Here is a 20,775-nt window from a genome sequence, read left to right on the forward strand (position 1 = left end):
AGCTCACATCAGGAGATTCCCAAGATTTGCTGTGAGGATGGGTATATATTCTCTAAAACTTACAGGAGGGGGTTGTGAGGAAAGTGCTGCATTAGCAGAAAAACAACTCCATAAAAGGAAATCGGCCTTGGGTGTTCTAGTCTCTTCGCTTGCAGATATCTTGCACCTGCAGGATGAGGCGATCGCTTCTTATCGCTCTCAAGGCCAAAGTCGTGAGCACATTTTTATTACACAGTTGCACAGTAACTTTAAAGCTGAACAATTATTTAAAGCTGTATAATGTTTGATCAGATTATATTTTCTTCAGTGGCTCTCCTCCTCCTCTCAGTCCTGTAGGAAATGCAGCGGAGGCGTCGCCCAGAGGGGAGCCATTGAATTCCGGGGTGAAGAATGTGAGAGGGGTCGTTGATGATTTTGAATGCCTGTCTAAGGGCCTGTTGGCTGAAAACCTGTGCCAGAGTTCTGACAGGCAGGCCAATGATTTTAGAGCACACTGATGCCGTGTGCTGCAGTCTGTTCCTGTTCTGAAGGCTGAGGGAGTGGAACCAGCAGGTGATGGAGAAGGTCGTGATGCTTTCCAGGAAGGCATCGTAAAAAGTCATCATGATGGCTGTGCTGACTCCAAAGGAGTTGAGTTTCCTAAGAAGGTGTAGCCGTTGGTGGCACCTCCTGAGAATCTCCTCTGTGTTGGCAGAGAATTTCAGGAGGTTGTCAAAGATGGTTCCCAGGTATTTGTACTCCTCAACTACCTCCACTGGCTTCCCATGGATGGTGGTGGTGACTGAAGCAGCCAGATCCCTCTGCCTACTGGAGAAGGTCACCACCATCTCTTTGGTTTTGCTCACGTTCAGTTCAAGTTTGGAGATGTCACACAACTCTACAAACTCCTGCAGAGCGAGCCCGTGGTGTTGAGAGGGCCTGACAGCAGTGACAGGAGAACTGTCGTCAGCATATTTAACCAGGTGACAGTTGGGCTGTGTGGATCTGCAGTCATCAGTGTAGAGGATGAAGAGCAGGGGGGAGAGCACACAGCCCTGGGGGGAGCCAGTGCAGGTGGAACAGAGATCGGAAAGAGACTTCTTGACCTGAACTTTCTGAGTCCTGTTGGTCAAACGGTCCAATATCCACAGGATCAGCTGATCATCCAGGTGAAATCGGGAGGAATGTTTAGTGGCCAGGATATGAGGCTGCAGAGTGTTGAACGCTGGTGTGAAATCAGCAAACAGAAGTCTGACGGAGGAGTCAGGGAGCTCCAGATGTTTGTGGATGGAGTCCAAGATGAAGATTGTTGCATCATCGACACCTCTGCGTGCACGGTGAGCAAACTGGAGTGGGTCCATCAGGGGGTCAGTTGCTCTTACGATGTGCTGTTTTATGATTTTCTCCATGGCCTTCATCACAAGGGAGGTGAGGGCCACAGGACGAAGATCATTCAGAGACTTTGGGTTGTTTCTTTTGAAGATGGGGATGACTGTGGAGTGTTTCCACAGCTGGGGGACGGTTTGACTGCCAATTGAGTGTTGAAATAGAGTCTGGAACACGCTTCCTAGTTGCCCTGCACAGTGCCTCAGAGCTGCTGATGTTGTCAGGGCCGGGTGAGCTCCTCTCCCTGGTCCTCCTGAGGGCTCTCACCACATCCTCAGTCCTGAAGGTGAGTGCAGAGCTGCCAGGTGTGAGTGAGGATCTGGACTCCTCAAGCTGGGTCCATCTCAAATCTGCTGTAGAAAGTGTTAAGGTCATCAGGTAGGGAGGAGGGGTTGCTGCCCTCCACCTGGATGGTTCTGGGGGTGGTGACCACAGTATTTACAGAGGCCATGGTTTTGAGGCCCTGCCAGACTGAGCGGAGATCCCCTGTGGTGAATTTTTTCTTCAACAGTGTTTTTATACTGCAGTTTAGCAGTTTTTATGGCCCTCTTCACCTCCCTGTTGAGGGAGAAAGAATGCTGTCCCAGTCAGTGGCTTCGAAACATCCTTGTAGGGTGAGGATACTTTCTGCTGCCCACTGCTTGATGTTTTTGGTGACCTTTTTAATCCTCTTGAGGGGCCAGCAGGATGGTGTGGTGGTCTGCTGAGCCGAGAAGGGGGAGGGGGAGGGCTTTAAGTGCATCTGGTACAGAGCCATAGCATTTATCCAGAGTCTTCCCCTGACATACCATTGGTATCCTTTAAGCGAATTGTCAGGGGAACAGTGACTGAAATCACCCAGGATGAACTTGGGAGAGTCCGGAGTTAATTACTCTAGTTTGTACAGAGTGTTGATGAAGTACTTTGTGGTTTTAGCTGCATCAGCTCTGGGGTGGATGTAAACCAGGTTGATGGAAACCTGTGGGAATCCTGTGGGGAGGTAGTAGGAGTACAGGGAAACAGCCAGAAGCTCGATGTCTGTAGTGCACAGCTTCTCCCTCACAGTGACTGTAGAGCACCAGCTGTTGTTTACATACAAACACACGCCGCCGCCATGTTGCTTCCTGATGCGTTCGCGGTCTCTGTCCAGATGAAGGGGTGGTGAAAAGCCATCAATGTGAAGCGTGCTGTTGTCGTCGCTGTTGTTTAACCACGATTCTATGAACACCAGAATGGAGGCAGTTCTGTACTCATGCAGGTGGTTGACGCAGGCTTGCAGCTCGTCCAGCTTGCAGCTCGTCCAGCTTGCGGAGCGGACAGACCGCACATTAGCGAGGATAATGGACGGGAGCGCTCGTTGTTTGTGTGTCTCCCTCTTGGGTCTGGCTCTCACCCCACTCTTCTTTGATCTCCTCCTGGTTACCTTGTTATTGTGAGTTTTTTGATTTCCGTGTCCACGGAGTATTTCCTCGGGAAAGTAGTCCGTAGGAGCGGAGCGGAAAGCCGGAGGCCGGGCTGCAGCTGCAGCTGGATGAGGGAGTCCCTGGTGTAGGTGAGCCTTGGGGTCATGTCGAGTGTCGAAAACAAGTCCAAAAATCACAAAAATGAGAAAAAGGAAGAAGGAAAAGAATAAAAATATACCGAGTAGAACAACAACGAAAAGAGCATTCAAGTTAGAAAAAGAACGCGAAACTGCTCAGCTGACTGGCCGGTCGACCACATGAGCAGCGACCCGGAACCATTGCAACCCATTAAATTAGTGAAGCAGTGGGAAGCCGCCAATCCAGCACCTGGCGAGCAGTTAGTAGAGGGTACCTCAGGGGTACCTCAGGTGGCTGTTTGGTGGATTTAAACGCCTGACCTTCCGATCATGGGCCAAGCACACTACGTACTGAGCTATCCCCGCCCTTTTTTTCTCTTTCCTTTTTTTTCGGTAGATTTACTCCTTGTGTAATTCTGATAGCTGATATGAAGCATTCTTTAGTAAAATCTTTAAAAAAACCACCCGATTTTTATTTTTCCATATTGTTTACTCATTTCAGTTCTATCCATATAAAATATTGACACCTGCAATATTGTGACAAACTGGCTAATCCCTCATTCAACTTCAGACAAAAGTAAATAACAGAGCATTGAAGAAAAGCGTTTACTAAATTCAAGTCTAATAACATGACATTTGGTTGTTTCTTAAGAGAGACCACTGCGTCCACTGATCTCAGCCTCAGAGGGAGAGAGTTCCAGAGTCTGGGGTCACTCTGGTAAAAGCTCTGTCTCCTTTAGTTTTCAGCCTCGTATGACGTAGAGTAAACAGACCCTGATCACAGGCCTAACCCGCTGTGGACGTATGGCTGAAAAAGTTCAATGACGTAAGCTGGTGCTCGCCCATGATGATACATGAGTGAATAATGAATTACAATGAAGAAATAAATGAATAACATCCATCCATTCACTTCCGCTTGTCTTTTTCAGGGTCACGGGGAGCGCTGGAGCATATCGCAGATGTCTAAGGGCGAGAGGCAGGGTACACCCTGGACAGGTCGCCAGTCTATCGCAGGGAACTAAATGAATAACAATGAATAACAAAAGAGAGAACCAAAGATTTGACATGAAAATCCTAAATGTATGCAGAGTCGAGAGGTACCCCAAGAGTCCGTACACACGACTTAAATGTGATTAAATGACACAAAGAGCTTTTATTTCAGTGGCAAAAATCTGTCCTGGAAACAGACAAGAGCTTCCATTTTATCTTCGTTAAGTTGAACCGCTAATCATTCTTTAAAATACTTATATTCAATAACATGTGAGCTGATTGATCTAAGTCCCTGTTAGAGTCAGATCATTTCCATAGAGAGGCACTTTGCATCAGCAGCACCATGCTCCAGTGCTCTGGGAGAGTTTATAGTCCTGAGAGTTGAACACTGGATGACTGACAGCTGTCCTTCATCACAACAGAAGCCACAGAAATCCTCCTCATCAAAAACATGACTTTGATCTGCGTCCTCATCTGGACTCTCCTCTGCTGCTGCTTCACAGGTAAAGTCCAGAGAATCAAACTCCTCTCCTCTATCAACATCTGTCCCTCTGAAATGAAGCCCACAAAACCATGAAGCTGCTTTATGTTTTTGTCTCTGTGTCCTCAGAGTCCAGAGGACAGATCACAGTGACTCAGCCTGGAGCAGTGAGCTCTGCTGTGGGAGGAACTGTGAGCATCAAGTGTAGGACCAGTCAGGATGTTTATAGCTCCAACTGTTTATCCTGGTACCAACAGAAAGATGGAGGAGTTCCTAAACGTCTCATTTACCATGCTAGCACTCGACAATCAGGGATTCCAGATCGTTTTACAGGCAGTGGATCAAAGTCTGACTTCACTCTGACCATCAGTGGAGTCCAGGCTGAAGATGCAGCAGTTTATTACTGTCAGAGTTTTCACTCTACTAGTCAGTATGTGTTCACACAGTGAAAAACAGTCGTACAAAAACCTCCCTCAGTCAGACTGAACAGAAACTGAAGTGACTGCTGCAGCTGGAAGATACTGCAGAGACTGATACAGTTCACTGAGGACACACACACACACACACACACACACCTCACAGTCTTTCTAAAATAATTGCAAAATCATTTCTTAGGCCCTGATACAACTCTAACTATCATAACTAATCTCTAACAGTAATGTTAATGTGGGTTTGACTCAAAACATCAGACTTGTGTCCATCCTGACGAGCTCGCACAGAAGAACATGTGAAACACAAAACAGTTGATACTGTGAGTCAGATCTGTGATGAAGAAACTCTCCTGTAAATATTCAAACTGGGAAGTAGTTATTAAATGAGAATATTTTAGTAAACTGCAGTACTGATATATGTATGTATGTAGATTGCTCAGCTACATTCTTGGTCACAGAAATATTTCACATGATTTGATCTGAAGATTTAAAGTTTAGTTCATCAAGTCTTTAACTTCATCTTTGTGACATAAATTATTCTGACATTTACACTTTTTAACCTGCACTGATGTTCTGAAAGAGACATTTTTAGTGTCTCCTATGTTGATAAAGAAAGTTTAGTTTTTCTTTGTTTTGTTTTTTTCTTAATTCTGAAATGAAGCCCACAAAACCATGAAGCTGCTTTATGTTTTTGTCTCCGTATCCTCAGAGTCCAGAGGACAGATCACAGTGACTCAGCCTGGAGCAGTGAGCTCTGCTGTGGGAGGATCTGTGAGCATGGATTGTAAAATCAGTCATACTGTCATTAATTCTGACTCTGTTGAATGGTACCAACATAAACAAAGGGGAACCTCCTAAACTACTCATATACTGGTCAAACCGGCGAGCATCAAGTATTTCAAGTCGTTTTACAGGCAGTGGATCAGGCAAAGACTTCACTCTGACCATCAGTGGAGTCCAGGCTGAAGATGCAGCAGTTTATTACTGTAAGGGCAGACACAACATCAACAGTCAGTATTCATTCACACAGTGAAAAGCAGTCGTATAAAAACCTCCCTCCACATACACGGTTTTCTGACTCTGAAGCAAACAAACTCAGGAAAATGACTTATTGTTTGTATGATACTGCCAGATTAACTGTCAAATACACTTATATAACTAGAACAAACTCAAAAAGGTCTTCTAACAAGGTCATCTAAAAATATTCAAGAAAATATTCAAATAAATCTGTAGATTTTCATACATTAATTTCTGAATAAATTGTACTTATACAGTGCCAGATCAAAGAAAAAGCATGAAAGCATTATATGTTGTATAGGAAAGACTTTATAATAATATTTTTTTAAAGGAAAACAGAAAACATCAGATGACCACTTCGCGACAGTGGGAAGGAAAAATTCCCTCCTGCAGCAGAGTGGTGGCGATCTGTCGCGACTGGTTGGAAGGAGAGGAAGACAGAACAAAGACACACAGGATTTTGGCTCAATTGAAGCCTTTTTAGGGAGATTTTAGGACAGCCTGATAATAATGAATTACAGTAGTCCAGCCTAGAAGTAATAAATGCATCAACTAATTTAATTCTCAAAGCGTGTGCAGTGTACCCTACATCACCAGCTGAGCCCTTGTGCATGGCAGTAAAAAGGAAGCAGTTCCTTTTGGCCGTATTTATCTCTTTGACTTGCTGAAGAGAGACAGGAGATGCTCTGTTGTGATCAAATATTTCCCTGCTTCCAGCTGTCATTAGCTGTTTGACACATTTGACAAACCTCAGGTCAGCGACAGCAGCAGTCAAAGGTGTTTTCACTAAAACAAACTAAAGAAGCTTCTCACATGTGTTCAAGTTGATCTGACCAGCAATAACTGCCAGTTTCCTCACTTATAAATAAAAGTAAACATAGGAATCTTTGCCATCATCACACACACAAATCGAAATGCGTTGACAGAGACATTTCTGGGATTTTGAGTCATTCTGCGCTCCAAACGGATTAATCGCGTCAAAATTTTTAATCGCGTTAATCATGATGAGGGCGTTTACGTTCACAGCCCTAGTTTGTTGGTTTGTTTTATATGTGAGCTTGTTATTAGATGCCGCTCCAGCAAGTCAGAGAATTCCCCCGCAGCCCCGCCCCTCTCCTCGCTGTGTTTGGCAAGCAGCAGCCACACCTCGCAAATACAGGGCGCCTTTACTCCCCGCAAATGGGCAATAGAAAACCAATTGGTGCCTGGCACTATGTCGGGGCAGCATGGGTGCGAGCTACCTTTTTTTTTCTTTTGCCGATGCCATGATGCCGGCCCCCACCACGATGCTGCCCTGGGCAAACGCCCATGTCGCCCATATCAAAAACCGCAACTGAAGGTGTGTATGAGGAGTGCTCCTCAGATCCACTCGGTGTTTGCTGTGACTCCATGCAGTGGAATCTCCCAATGCGCATTGGTAATAAAGCTTTGATGCCTAATCTGCCTAATCTGACTCTTCTTCTCCAGCTGTGATATCAAAGGATCGGTGAGGTCAACAAGTGAACCTCAACACCTGCTTGAGGATTTTCCATATGAGCTGCTCCGTCTCTGTCTTCCACTCCATCTGACATCAAGCTATTGGTGATCTTTTTGTCTGTCATGGTCCTGGCTCTGCTACCCAGTGTTTCGATGTCCCTTAGGCAAGTTGTTCTCAAACGTTTCACAATGAGTACCACCTCATAAAATATATGGCTCTTAAAGTACCACCCTTATGACCAACATTAAAGTACAGTAGTATAGGCCTATTTAACACCACATGCAGTTTACACAAGACAATTTTAAATCTTATATGAATGTTATTTATTTTAACTGTCATAAACAGGATGTGACAAGTGATAATAATACCAGCTGTACTGTATTAAAACATTCACAGCAGGTGGAATATCAGTCTTTAAGTGATGATGTATGAACAAACTACTCTGTGTTTATCAGGGCTGTTGTGTTTTTAACATGTTTTAATGCTTTGTATCTTGTTCTGTTTAATCTGAACAAGCCCCTAAAAAAAGTCAGTGATCCCTGTCGGCCTCTCTCGGTTTTTATTACCACCGTTCATTTTAAAGCTCAGTTTTTAAACCCTACAATGTAACTGCAGCCCAGCCCATGCAGCAGTATATTAATGACTAACCTCATATTGTGGATGGATTATCTCCTGACTGAAGTTTGGTCTGTTTACAGCATCCTGCCGTGCGATTGCATTTGTCCCTAACCATCAGAAACGCTCATGTTAACTTTAAAAAAAAGTTAACATTCGTCCTCCAGCTTCATTGTGTTTATAGTATGCTAACCATAGCTGTGTAGCTAGCCACGACATAGCACAGCATTATAGACCTGCTAGTCCAATTTCACTAACCCTATAAACATCACTGCTTTTTTCTTTTCTGTCTTCATGTAGGGGCGATCGTGGCTCAAGAGTTGGGAGTTCACCTTGTAATCGGAAGGTTGCCAGTTCGAGCCCCGGCTTGGACAGTCTTGGTCGTTGTGTCCTTGGGCAAGACACTTCACCCGTTGCCTACTGGTGGTGGTCAGAGGGCCCGGTGGCGCCAGTGTCCGGCAGCCTCGCCTCTGTCAGTCTGCCCCAGGATGGCTGTGGCTACAATGTAGCTGCCATCACCAGTGTGTGAATGTGTGTGTGAATGGGTGGATGACTGGTTGTGTAAATTGCTTTGGGGTCCTTAGGGACTAGTAAAAGCGCTATACAAATACAGGCCATTTACCATTTCATTTATGTCATAAGTGATAGCACAGCTGTGCATTTGAACTTTTCAGAAATCCCTCAGGACATGGTATATTATTTAATCTGGAGACTTCCCGTCTACCACTAGAGAGAGACCAAGTACCACCAGTGGTACGCGTACCAAAGTTTGTTAACCACTGTCTTAGGCTTTATTTGGCATTGTTCAGTTTCCTGGTTTAATCGTTTGTTTCATTTGTTTCATTTCTGGTTAGTGTGCCTCCCCGGTGGTTCATGCTTCCTCACCTTTGTCTTCATGTTTGTTGAAGTCCTGCCTCCTTGCTCAGCCTCCTTCTGCTCGTTGTCATGTCCTCGACGTTGCTGTGTGTCCTGTAAACCTTGTATCCCTCATGCCTCCTAGTTTTTTCCCCAATTCCTAGTTTCTGCTTTTTCAGCAGCATTAGGTTTTTGTTTTCTTGAATTCAGTGTTTGGTTTTGTCACAGCGAATAAAAGCTGCCTCCTTTAGTCACTTCCTTTGTGTTTCAAGTCCTGCATTGGATTCCTATTCGGCCTTCCACACAGCCAGCCATGACATCATCTTGGTTCTGTTATGTTTGATAAATAACTTTATATTTCCGTAAACTTCTTGTGTGAACTGCCTCTGCCAGTTCATGACAGTGCTCAAAATTAGGGCTGTGTATCGTCACTGATTTCTAAAATCGATTCGATTCTGATTTACAACTTTTACAAAACTCGGCAGCTCGTGTGCTGACAAAGACCAGAGGGCGGGCCCACATTACACCGGTTTTAGAATCGCTGCACTGGCTCCCCGTGTGTTTCAGGATCGATTTTAAAGTTCTTTTATTGGTTTTTAAATGTCTTAATGGTCTCGGGCCTTCTTATCTCTCAGATCTGCTTTTACCATACGAACCCTCGCGGACCCTGAGGTCCTCTGGTACTGGCCTTTTGATTGTCCCTAAAGTCAGGACACATACTCACGGAGAGGCAGCGTTTCAGTGGTATGGTCCTCGTCTGTGGAACAGCCTGCCGGAGGAGCTCAGGGCCGCAGAGAACGTACATGTTTTTAAGAACAGGCTCAAGACCCACCTTTTTAATTTAGCTTTTACTTAGCGTTTATTTATTTTATGCTTATTTATTCTATCCTGTTATTCTATTATTAATTTAGGCTTTACCTAATATTTATTGATTTTATTCTTATTCATTTTTTAATCTTCTTACTCTATTTATATTTATATTTATATTGTATCCTGTTCTTATTTATTTTATCCTGTATATATCCTATTGTGTCATATCTCCAGTGTTTCCTCGGAGGGCGCTCTCTGCACCGGGGCTGTGATTGACCGTGGCTGCTGGGTCTCTGGGGGTCCTCTCAGCCTGGCTGGGGGGCTCCTTGGCCTCCCTCCTGCTGTGTGCCCAGCCTGGAGGCTGCGGTCTGTGACCGGCTCCCGGTGCAGACGGCTCCCTGTGATAGTGTTTCCTCACTTGGCTCATGCGAACCCAGCCCAATTTTTACTCTTTAAGTGTGCGCGTGTGTGTATGTGTATGTGTGTGTGTGTGTGGGGGGATGGGGGGATATGTGTTTATTCACATCATTTATGTTAATGAGAGTGTGGGGAGTGAGTTGGAGGGTGGGGTGGGCTGCTTTTAACTATGTAAAGCACTTTGTGCTACATTTTTTTTGTATGAAAAGTGCTTTATAAATAAAGATTGATTGATTGATTGATTGATTCACAAGGTCCTGATTTGGTTGGATCCATGATTCAATTCTTTCTTTGATTCGAATCGAAATTTTGTCTTAGAAAGCCAGAAATATTACAATTCTAAATATTTATCATTACATATCCATATTTTTATATCTATGAAAATAAAGCTGACACTTGTGAGACTTTATCAAAGGTGTAAGCACCACAGCAGATGCCTTTGTGTCAAAATAACTGAGGATAAAACACAGAAAAACATGAAGGAGATTTTGCAGTAGAACAAAAACTGAAGAAAACCATGAACCAACATATAACATTACCTGATGCTGCTGAAGTGAAGCAGAGCAAAGTTAAAGAGGTTTAATTAGAGACACAACTAAGCAGTTTGCAATTTTGCATAATTTTACAAAGTTTAAATTTCTTCAGTATTGAACAGCAGAAATGAGACTTTCTTGTCGGAAGTCAGTTAAATAAAAAAAAACCAGCAGCTGACATAATGGTAGACTGGTGGGAAATAAGCAAGCAAATGATGCAGAAAACTGAGATTTTTAGATGGGAAACTGTTCTGAAAATACACTGAAAGGGAGAGAGAGAGAGAGCTCTGCATGAAGTGTGATTTTATCGTGGTGGAAGCAAAACAGCAAAAGTCAGAGGGACTTCATGACGATGTTTATGTGATGCGAAATGTGAAGCATAGTTTGGATCTTCTTTTGCTGCTGCTTCAATCAAATTTAGTTAGAGAGAGAAAAAACCTTCAGCTTCAGAAAATTGGGGCACTTTGGGCAAAATAAATTTATATTTAAAAATCGATTCATTAAAGTGATATCGATTAATGAATCTATATTTAGAAAATGAAGACTGAAGATGAACAGGATTCATGTTTATAAGAGAGAAAAAGTTTTTACAGTTAACATCCAATCTGGTTCCACCACCAAACTCCAGTGAACAAAGCAACAGCTAAAAAAGTCAAATCAAAGTGTGGCTGAATAAATCTGTGACAAAAAAAATACTGATAGTTAGTTTCACATTGAAATTAAAATGTAAAAATAAATTTAGTAGGTATTGTTCAGTTTCTTTTAATTACTTTTCCTCTGTATTGCTTATTTTATTTTCTTGGGAAAGGCACAAAATTTACAGAACACTTCAAACTTTAATGCTAGAATAATAATGTGTATAAATGAGTAATGACAGCTTTTTTGCTGTGTTTAAAAAGAAGTCATTTCCATAGAGAGGCACTTTGCATCAGCAGCACCATGCTCCAGTGCTCTGGGAGAGTTTATAGTCCTGAGAGTTGAACACTGGATGACTGACAGCTGTCCTTCATCACAACAGAAGCCACAGAAATCCTCCTCATCAAAAACATGACTTTGATCTGCGTCCTCATCTGGACTCTCCTCTGCTGCTGCTTCACAGGTAAAGTCCAGAGAATCAAACTCCTCTCCTCTATCAACATCTGTCCCTCTGAAATGAAGCCCACAAAACCATGAAGCTGCTTTATGTTTTTGTCTCTGTGTCCTCAGAGTCCAGAGGACAATATACAGTGACTCAGCCTGGAGCAGTGAGCTCTGCTGTGGGAGGATCTGTGAGCATCAAGTGTAGGACCAGTCAGGATGTTTATGTTTGGAGCAACTATCACTATTTAGCCTGGTACCAACAGAAAGATGGAGGAGTTCCTAAACTGCTCATTTATCGTGCTAGCACTCGAGTATCAGGGATTCCAGCTCGTTTTACAGGCAGTGGATCAAACTCTGACTTCACTCTGACCATCAGTGGAGTCCAGGCTGAAGATGCAGCAGTTTATTACTGTCAGAGTTTTCACTATCCTAACAGTCAGCATGTGTTCACACAGTGAAAAACAGTCGTACAAAAACCTCCCTCAGTCAGACTGAACAGAAACTGAAGTGACTGCTGCAGCTGGAAGATACTGCAGAGACTGATACAGTTCACTGAGGACACACACACACACACACACACATACACACACACACACACACACACACACACACACACACACACACACACACACACAGCATTAACATTGAGTGTATTGCTGTAAATTAAAAGACCACCAAATACTTTGAACACACAGAAAACATCAGTAGATAAATTAAATATTTATTAATTAGCTGCTGTAGAAATTTAAATAGTAAACTTTTGAATCCAGCATTCGTTTCCTCTTTCCCATCATTGCTTAGACTCCACTTTGTTAATTGCTTTATCAGAGCATAACTTTGAAATCTTTAAATGATTTTATTAGTTTGAATCTTAAGTCTTAAATTTTAAAGCAACATGAATAAATAAGGAGCTACAGAAAAACCACTTTACTGCTCACAGACGTTCCTACATGATAGAGAACAAATAAGTTTAGAGTTCAGAGTTATCTCAGCACAGATGTGTTTACACATTTTAATATTATTTTACCTCAGACTGAATAAGAGCTGAGCTGACTGCTGCAGAGGCTGATGGATTTCCTCCAGATTTACCTTAAACAGCATCATAACCACTCATAACAACACTATTAATAGAAGCAGTAATAAACATGCATTTCACTCTTTATACAATGTAATCAGAGTATACAATGAATGCATTGTAACTGTATTTGGTATCAATAAACACAGATTTGTGGGTGATTGTGATTCATGACTTCAACTTGGAAGCTGATCTTCTCTGAGCTGAAGACTCTGCCTCTCATTCCACTTTTCAAAGTCGTGCCAGGTGGTCCTTGGGCACTGTTCTCGGCTCGTGCTAGGACATCCGACTGATGCCTGTTGCGTCTGGTTCTCTGAGACTCTCACCCTCTGGGTGCCCCATCTGGGGCCTTCCTCCTTCTCCTGCTGTGGCCTCCTGGATCTCCTGGATCTCCTGGATCTATCGCTGTCTGCCTCTGACACCCAGGAGGGCATTATTGCACCTCCCTGCCCTCATTATTGTCTACCTTTTGTGACAATGACACACACCACAAAAAGATTGTTAATTTATGTATCTGTGCATTTTCATATCTTTGTGTTCCAGGTGCTGTATGTTTTTGTTCCCTTTGTTTTTTCTTACAGGTGCAGCAGTTGGTGACACATTGTTGGACAACACGACAACAGGCAGAGGAAACAAGAGGAACCATAGAGAACTTATAGAGCTGATCTTGCAACATGTTTTTGGCACCACAGTGCATTCAGATCATAATTCAGATTGCATAAACTGCCAGACATGACAGGATTAAACAACATATATTAATAACATGTTTCTGTACAGGAGTATTTGAGTAAAGTAGCTCAGAGGTAAGGCAGGACAAAACCATTTAAAAATTTAAAAAGAAACACAAAAACATCAAATTACCAGGACAATGTCTCTGTTTCCCATTTTAATATCATGATTCAAACAGGAATTAAATGCAATTTGTAAACATTTAGATATAAAATTAACTAAACTGAAGCAAAGTGGTAAAAAGTAAAATATTTATAGCTTTCAGGCTCTCGGACGCTAAAAGTTTAAATACACTGATATCCTGGAAAGATGAAATGGATATGGATATCGTGAATAATTAAATGAAGTGCTCACTCAGGTTAAAACACCATCACATGAGACACATCACACTTCTACATCTGGCTGGCTCTGTGTATACTAATGTTTGTTATTCAATGTCCTGTCATGTTTGCTGTATGGCAGGCAGCATGAAGGTTCCTGGATTCAGGATTCTTACACGGAAACAAATTTAAAGAGGCAGCTTTATTTGTTGGGAAATAATGCACAAAATAAACATTTACGAAAAACAAACCAAAACTTGAACATGGAAAATAAGAACTAGACTCTGGGGGACTAGAGACAGAAACACTAGGAAATAAGGAGCATGGAACTAGGAATGATGGACAGAAACATGGAGAAACTTACAGCACATGGGACAACACGACAACAGGCAGAGGAAACACACAAGGGAATGACACACAGGAGGAGAGCACAGATGGAAATAATCACACATAAGGAGACCAAGGGGAAGCAAAACTGAACACAGGACAAGGACTATCAGAAGAAAACAGGAAGCATGACGAATATGTAGATGCAGAAAAGACACTGTGACTGGGGGAACAAAAACAGAGACAGACACTAGACACTGAGACATGGAGACATGACTGCCTGTGCAACAGAGGGAACAATAAACATGGAGACAAGAGCTTATACACAGGCTTGAGATGGACACTGAGGGAGGGAGAACTAGGATCACTAAGAACTTAAGAAAAAAAGATAACCAAAACCATGAATAAAAGTAATCAAAGAATATAAATTAACAACACAGACAAAACACTGGGTCACAGATCCAGCACTGTGACATGTCCGCTTCTAAACAGGACTTTTTTTTACATACTTAGCATGCTAAAACAAAAGCAGAAGGACAAAGTATTGTTTAAAATACTCATTTAAAATTGATTTATTTCCAGACATCCAGTCTGGATCCTGAAAGAAAAGAGTTTGTATCATCATGATTGAGCTAAAACCTCTGAGTGTAAAGAAACACAGCTTTCTTCTTAATCGTACAGTTTGGTTGTCTGAAATCAAAAATGAAAAAACTGTAATAAATAAATGCAAAATAAGAAGGCATTTTACTATTTTGGTATTATATCCACATTATCACATGCTGATGATCTGACAATAATAATGAAACTATACATGCATCCCATCCTATTCCAGCTGTCTTAAGGTCAGAGGCAGGGTACACCCTGGACAAGTCAAATAGTGAAACTAATAAAGACTTTAACAAAAAGAATGAATAATTCAAATAATGTCACGATCTGCAGCAGCAGATTGTGTGGAGCGGAGAGTGAGAGGACCCAAAATCAGACACGTGGAAACAGGATGGAATTTACCAGAAAGCGAGGCGTTCATTGAGACTGCATGAAAAATACAAAGCAAAGGAAAAACAGGACTAAGACACAAATACCTAAACTGGGCAAAAACCAACACTGTGAATGTCGTGCATGAAGCATGAAACATGAAAGCTGTAACTTCAATAACTCTGATATTCTTTATTATTAACTGGGAGAAAAAGTGCCGACTCAGTCTTTTGTTCCAGGACAGACTGTCTCTGTCAGATGTAAAACCAGCAAGCGTCCTCCTGACAGACCGTGGTCTTTTTCTTGTGTTAAGAGGTTTAGTGAAGTGAGTTTCTCTCATTTTGCTGTGAACACCAGAAGAGATTAACTTCTATATAAGTTGATTAAAGCAGACCTGTAGTCTCTCATCTGCCTGCATTCCTGTGTTTGTTCTGTTAGTCTGTTCTTAACATCATGTCCACTTCAAGCTCAATTCTGTCGTCATTATGTGAGTCCAGTTATTGTCTCGCTGCCTTCTGTGAGTTACTCAGCCTCTGTTTTGTGTGCTTTAACTCTCAGACTCCTGATCTCCACCTCATCCTGACAATTAGAGATCCTCAGCTAAGTCTCCACCTGCTTCACCTCTGCCACCACCAGCTTCTAGACTCTTCTCTGCTTTGGTGCTTCATCAGAGTTTCACTGTCAAATAGTTCATTAATCAAACTTCAGTAAATCTTCTCTTAAACTTGATTTAAATGATCTCTGTTTAAACATACAGATGACACCCTGCTCTTTAATTTTACTTATTAGGTTTTAGATCAGATTAAAATGTAGATCATAAAACAGCTTTGAGACTAGAAATTATGAAGAGCACACAGATAATCTATGGTTGACATGAACTCAACATCTTATAGAGAAATATTTAATATGTGGATTAAAAAATATATTTAACCATTTTCACTGCACATTACACTTGATGTGTCTGTTTACATTTTTATTTTGGTCTGGTTTTACAAATATTACAAAATCTTAATTTTTTAATGTGCATTTATTAAACTCACAGAGTCAAAGAACATGTTTTCTTGGTACATTTTTATTCTTTTAAGAGTTTGAAATATCAGCTTTACAACAGACACAAAAGGATGAAACTAGAGGAGATTGTTGCTCTGATTGTTGTCATTATGAGATGGAAACATGACTGTTTGATGAGTTTATTTTTTAAATCTGCAAACACAAAGAAACAAAGAGACAGAAGAAAATCAACATCAAAGACTCAGTGAGTGACATCAGGACTGGGAACACTGGTCTCTCCTCAGTATCTCTGAGACCAGAGACTGGGAGCCCTGGGTGGCCTCACAGGTCACAGAGCCCACCTTCCCCCACTGGTCTGCAGTGAGCGTCAGGGTGCTGCTCCAGCTGTAGAGGCCGTCATTCTGCAGCACTCCAGGAGTCCTGCTCTCCTCCCCTCTGATGCTGCTGCTGCCACTGCTGTCGCTCGTCTTCCAGGACAGACTCCAGTCTGAGGGGAAGCCCTTGTTGGCCACACACATGAGCGTGGCCTTCCCCTGCTCCAGCTCCTTGTTGGAGGGACCCAGCACCTTCAGGGTGGGGCGGGTATCACCTAGGAAACACCAATCAGGTTAGAGGACAGGAACCACAATTTGAATTTCTCCGTTAAGAAGTTTCTGTCAGGTGTTTTTTCTGCTCCACCAGTCATTCACTCACACATTGTTTCACTTCCCTTTAAGAAACCTCTCATGCATATCAGCACAGAGAGAATCATCACACAGTTTGAGCTGAAATATGTTCAAACTACACTGGAAATAAAAGAAGCAGATGTGGAAACATTTACAGCAGAAGTTTGGCTTTAAAATTATTAGAAGTCTAAATCATGGACGACTGAAGACATTAGTGGACACAAGCACAGAGCAGCTACTCATTCATGTAGATTTGAAATGTTATTGAACAGCTCACATGATTTCAAACTAAATCTGAAACATCTGACACGATAAAAACATCAGAAAGCAAACTTTGACTCATCCAAACAGCAGCTGATGTGGATGAAATTTACAAACTAATCATAAGAGGATGAAGTTTACTCTTGTCTACATTTTACTGTGACAGAAATGTAGATTAAACAAGAGAAACTCGCAGAGCTCATCTGAATTAGTCCAGTAAAAAGGACAAACATCAAAAACTCAATTATTTTAAATAAAAAAAATACTTTTGTCTCATCTAAGCAGCCTAACAAATAATTATTAAATAAAATGATACAATATTTAATAATAAACACAGTTTAATTAACTTACTTCCAACATCCAGTCTGGTTCCTCCACCAAAAGTCCACCACAGTGATACAAACTCATTGAGGCGCCGTACAAAAACCTCTGACTGTAGAGAGACACGGCTCTCTGACTCTAACAGACTGAATTAAAACTAAAAGCTCTCAAGACTTAACCAGATGTATGTATATGTAAAATATCCTCAAGTCCACTCTGATGTTTTATATCATTTGTTAATATTCATTTTAACATTTATTCTGAAGCTAACTTTGTTTCTTCATGAAAATTGATGGAAAAAATATTTTACCGAGTTTTTTTCTGGCACACTGAACAGAAAAGTCAAGATAATTACAAGAAAGAAATCTGTTAAAGTAAAAGCGGTTTAAGTTTGACTTACTTCCAACATCCAGTCTGGTTCCTCCACCGAACGTGTACCACAGTGATACAAACTCATTGAGGCGCCGTACAAAAACCTCTGACTGTAGAGAGACACGGCTCTCTGACTCTGAAACAAACAAATTCACCAATATGAATTCTTTAAATCATAATTTCATGACATATTATTATTATAATTATGAAATAAAAATGAATGAAACACATTAAAACAATTTTCCAAAAATGTAATTTGCATTTATTTTAGAGTTTTTATCCAGTTTTGGTCCTCAGTAACCAAAAGGTTATGGCTGTGATATATTGTGTATTTTAGAGTTTGAAAAAATCTAAAATAGTGCTGTCAGCGTTAATCTTGTTAAAATGACGTTAACGCCATAACCACATTAAGATCAAACCTGCACCATTCTTTTGGTCCACTGCAGTGTAGCAGTCAAAAGAAAAGTGAAGTGGCCACAAATGGCCAGGATAGAGCCCAGAGGGTTAATGCATAAAATGTATAAAAATATTATTGATTACAGGGCAATACATTAATGTTAATAGCAACTGTAAGCTTTTTACTTTGAAGTAAGAAGTATAAACAATGCTGTTACTGCCACGGGACCGAGTGGTCTGTACTGAACTGAACTCAGGCGCAGAAACCCAGAGCAGAGACAGCAGATGGTTTAACAATATTTTATTAGGCCTAAGCGCTCCAAATGTAGCAAGGACAAAAAAACCCTAACCCTGCAATTCTGGCTTGGAGGCAGAATAAACAGAGAGAAAAACAGATAAACACCATATACACATTTAAGTTCAGGTTTTAGCAGAAATAACACGTTACAGTTAGCATGTAAGAGATTTGGGAGAAAATTCTTTACAAAAACATAATTTACCAGACACTTTTATTAGTGACATACGTATCTATTGACATATAACAGACAATTTAGCAAAGGCTAACTAACATCTGGGCAATAAAAAACAGAGCAGAATGTAAGTTTGTCTTTGTGACAAACGCTACAATGTTGATGCAGGTGGAATGAGAGACATAAATAAAGTGCAATATGCAGTAAAGGGAACAATGTGCACTGATGTCAGATAGAGAAAAGCAGTGAAGTGAATTTGTTCAATAACAAGCAAAAATCTAATACGTTTGAAACTGACCACTAAAAGCTAACCAGAGGTGTCAAAAGTACACACATTGCAAGTTTAGATACCTCGGGGGTCTGACCGTTGTTGTACGCTAACAAAGTGCCAACATAATCAGTGTAAGCAAACTAGATGATTCCTAGAATTATATAATTATTAACGGCAAATTTATACATGACAGACTCTGTCCCAACCTTTACGATCCACTTGCAAGGTTTCCACAGACGATGATCCATGCAGGAACGCATTTCCACCTACTGTAGAGATCACGTGTTTCCGGTTAGCATGGAGGTCACGTGCTTCCTGTTACTGTGGAGGTCGCAATATGGCGCTCCCCAGTGGCTGCAGCCCTTCTCTGTGCATGGGGCTGCACGCCACTAACATGTTAACGATCTAACTGCGCTAATGCGTTGACGCCGTGCAGCCAACGCACGGGGCGATCTGCGTTAACTCGCTAAGAGAGATTTGTAGTGTTAATGCAGTTGTGGCTTCAACGTCATTTAAACAAAAATAACGCTAACAGCACTACTCTAAACATTAAAATGTACTTTTAACCTACATTCACTAAACTTCAAACTGCATCAAAAATATATTTTGTGTGTACTCCTACACACAGGTTACAAACGATAAGGAGCAGTTATTACACACTACATCACAAAACCTGTTCAGGGCATGAAACTCAAGTCTGTCCAGTGTCACAGGTTGTCCTGTTATTCTACAAAACATATACAAATGTGAAGTTAAAACAGAGATGAATGATTCTGAGCTGTGGTCAGGTTTAACTTTTGCATCCTGTGGTCAGCATTGTACATCATTGTGAATCACTGAAAGTGTGTTTAACTGAGTGAGTTTTCTAAAAATCTAAATTAAGTTTTACAAATTGAACCTTTCCTCTGAATATTTTTTAAATGTCCTTCACTTTTGAGGCCCTGTTTACATGTGCAGGCGTCTTTTGGAAAACAGACTTTTCTATTTATTCTGTCCTGCTTACATGTTAACAGCACTTTAGTCCAAGACAATCCAATACAAAAAGCACATGGCCCAAAAATCAAAAGAATGATAATCAGTGAAGTTTCAATGAAACTCCAGAGGACGACCCGGAGGTCGGCAACACAATAGCCCACGATCAAATAGTTGTGGGTGTCGACAGCTTAACAGTTGATACCGATGTAACTCTGGAGGCAACCAGGAGGCCTGTGGTGGCGAACTGCATACAAAGTGGTGACGTCGTTGGTGAGGCCATGGCAGAAAAGCCCCCAGTGGCTTGGCTACACACACTCTGCGTAGCTGCATAGCATTGGCTTGGCAGGCGTCAGGCACGCTGAATGTCACGGCAGCATGAGAGCCACGAATAGTGGAGCTGCTGGCGACGGATGCGTAACTGAGACGAAGCCGAACCAGCAAGCGCGGGGACTGCTGGCGGGGACAAAGCAGAAACGGCAGGCGTGCAGTCCACTGGCAGCTGCAGCCACAGTGGGCAGAGTAATCCAGCAACTCCCGGGCTTGGATCGTCTCCTTGGCTTGGACCAGATAGCAGATCAGCACCGAAGCCAACGGGATCTCCAGCAGTTCGGGATTGCCGTGAAGAATCACCTCCATGGTGTTTACTCCCACCAGCTTTGTCCACACATCCGAGGTGCCAGAGATGTATGCTCACAGGTTCCAGAGACGGCGACACCCTCCTCACGAACAGCATCCACTGGGTCCATCTTGCGTCAGATCGTTCTGTCACGGCAGGGTGTGCCTGTGCTTTTTTGATACAGGACCCAAAAGCAGATGATGACAGAGGAGTTGCAGGTTTCAGCAAAAAACGAGCCTTTATTTGGGTTGAGGGCTGAACCAAAAATGAAAACTGAAAAAACTATGAGAACTGTGACAACAGTGACAATTGTGGTGGGTATAACAGACGACCTGACAATGACATTGGCAGGGCTCGTGGGATGAGCCGTGTGGAATTTAATGAGGACCCAAGATGCAGGC

The 20,775-nt window shown here is 42.0% G+C and overlaps 1 protein-coding gene across 1 annotated transcript; it reads right to left on the reverse strand.

Moving 5' to 3' along the window:
- Positions 1-16,070: 16,070 nt before the first annotated feature.
- Positions 16,071-20,394, reverse strand: LOC112430229 (uncharacterized). Its single transcript, XM_076879606.1, has 3 exons — positions 20,074-20,394; positions 17,675-17,756; positions 16,071-16,616 (listed from the first exon to the last, which is right to left on the reverse strand). The coding sequence occupies exons 1-3, from the start codon at positions 20,392-20,394 to the stop codon at positions 16,282-16,284; spliced, it is 738 nt and encodes a 245-aa protein (XP_076735721.1). The 3' UTR covers positions 16,071-16,281.
- Positions 20,395-20,775: the final 381 nt, after the last annotated feature.

Source organism: Maylandia zebra, linkage group LG22 (genome assembly GCF_041146795.1).
Source record: "Maylandia zebra isolate NMK-2024a linkage group LG22, Mzebra_GT3a, whole genome shotgun sequence".
In the NCBI taxonomy this organism is placed as follows: Eukaryota; Metazoa; Chordata; class Actinopteri; order Cichliformes; family Cichlidae; genus Maylandia; species Maylandia zebra.

Bases quoted from the DNA above. Each gene is read 5' to 3' on its own strand.
- LOC112430229 (XM_076879606.1), bottom strand. From the start codon at position 20,394: ATGGAGGTGATTCTTCACGGCAATCCCGAACTGCTGGAGATCCCGTTG. The intron at 17,757-20,073 runs GTGTGTGTAGCC...GTCTCTCTACAG, and splicing joins ATGCTATGCAGCTACGCAGA to TCAGAGGTTTTTGTACGGCG. The intron at 16,617-17,674 runs GTAAGTCAAACT...GGTGTTTCCTAG, and splicing joins AACCAGACTGGATGTTGGAA to GTGATACCCGCCCCACCCTG.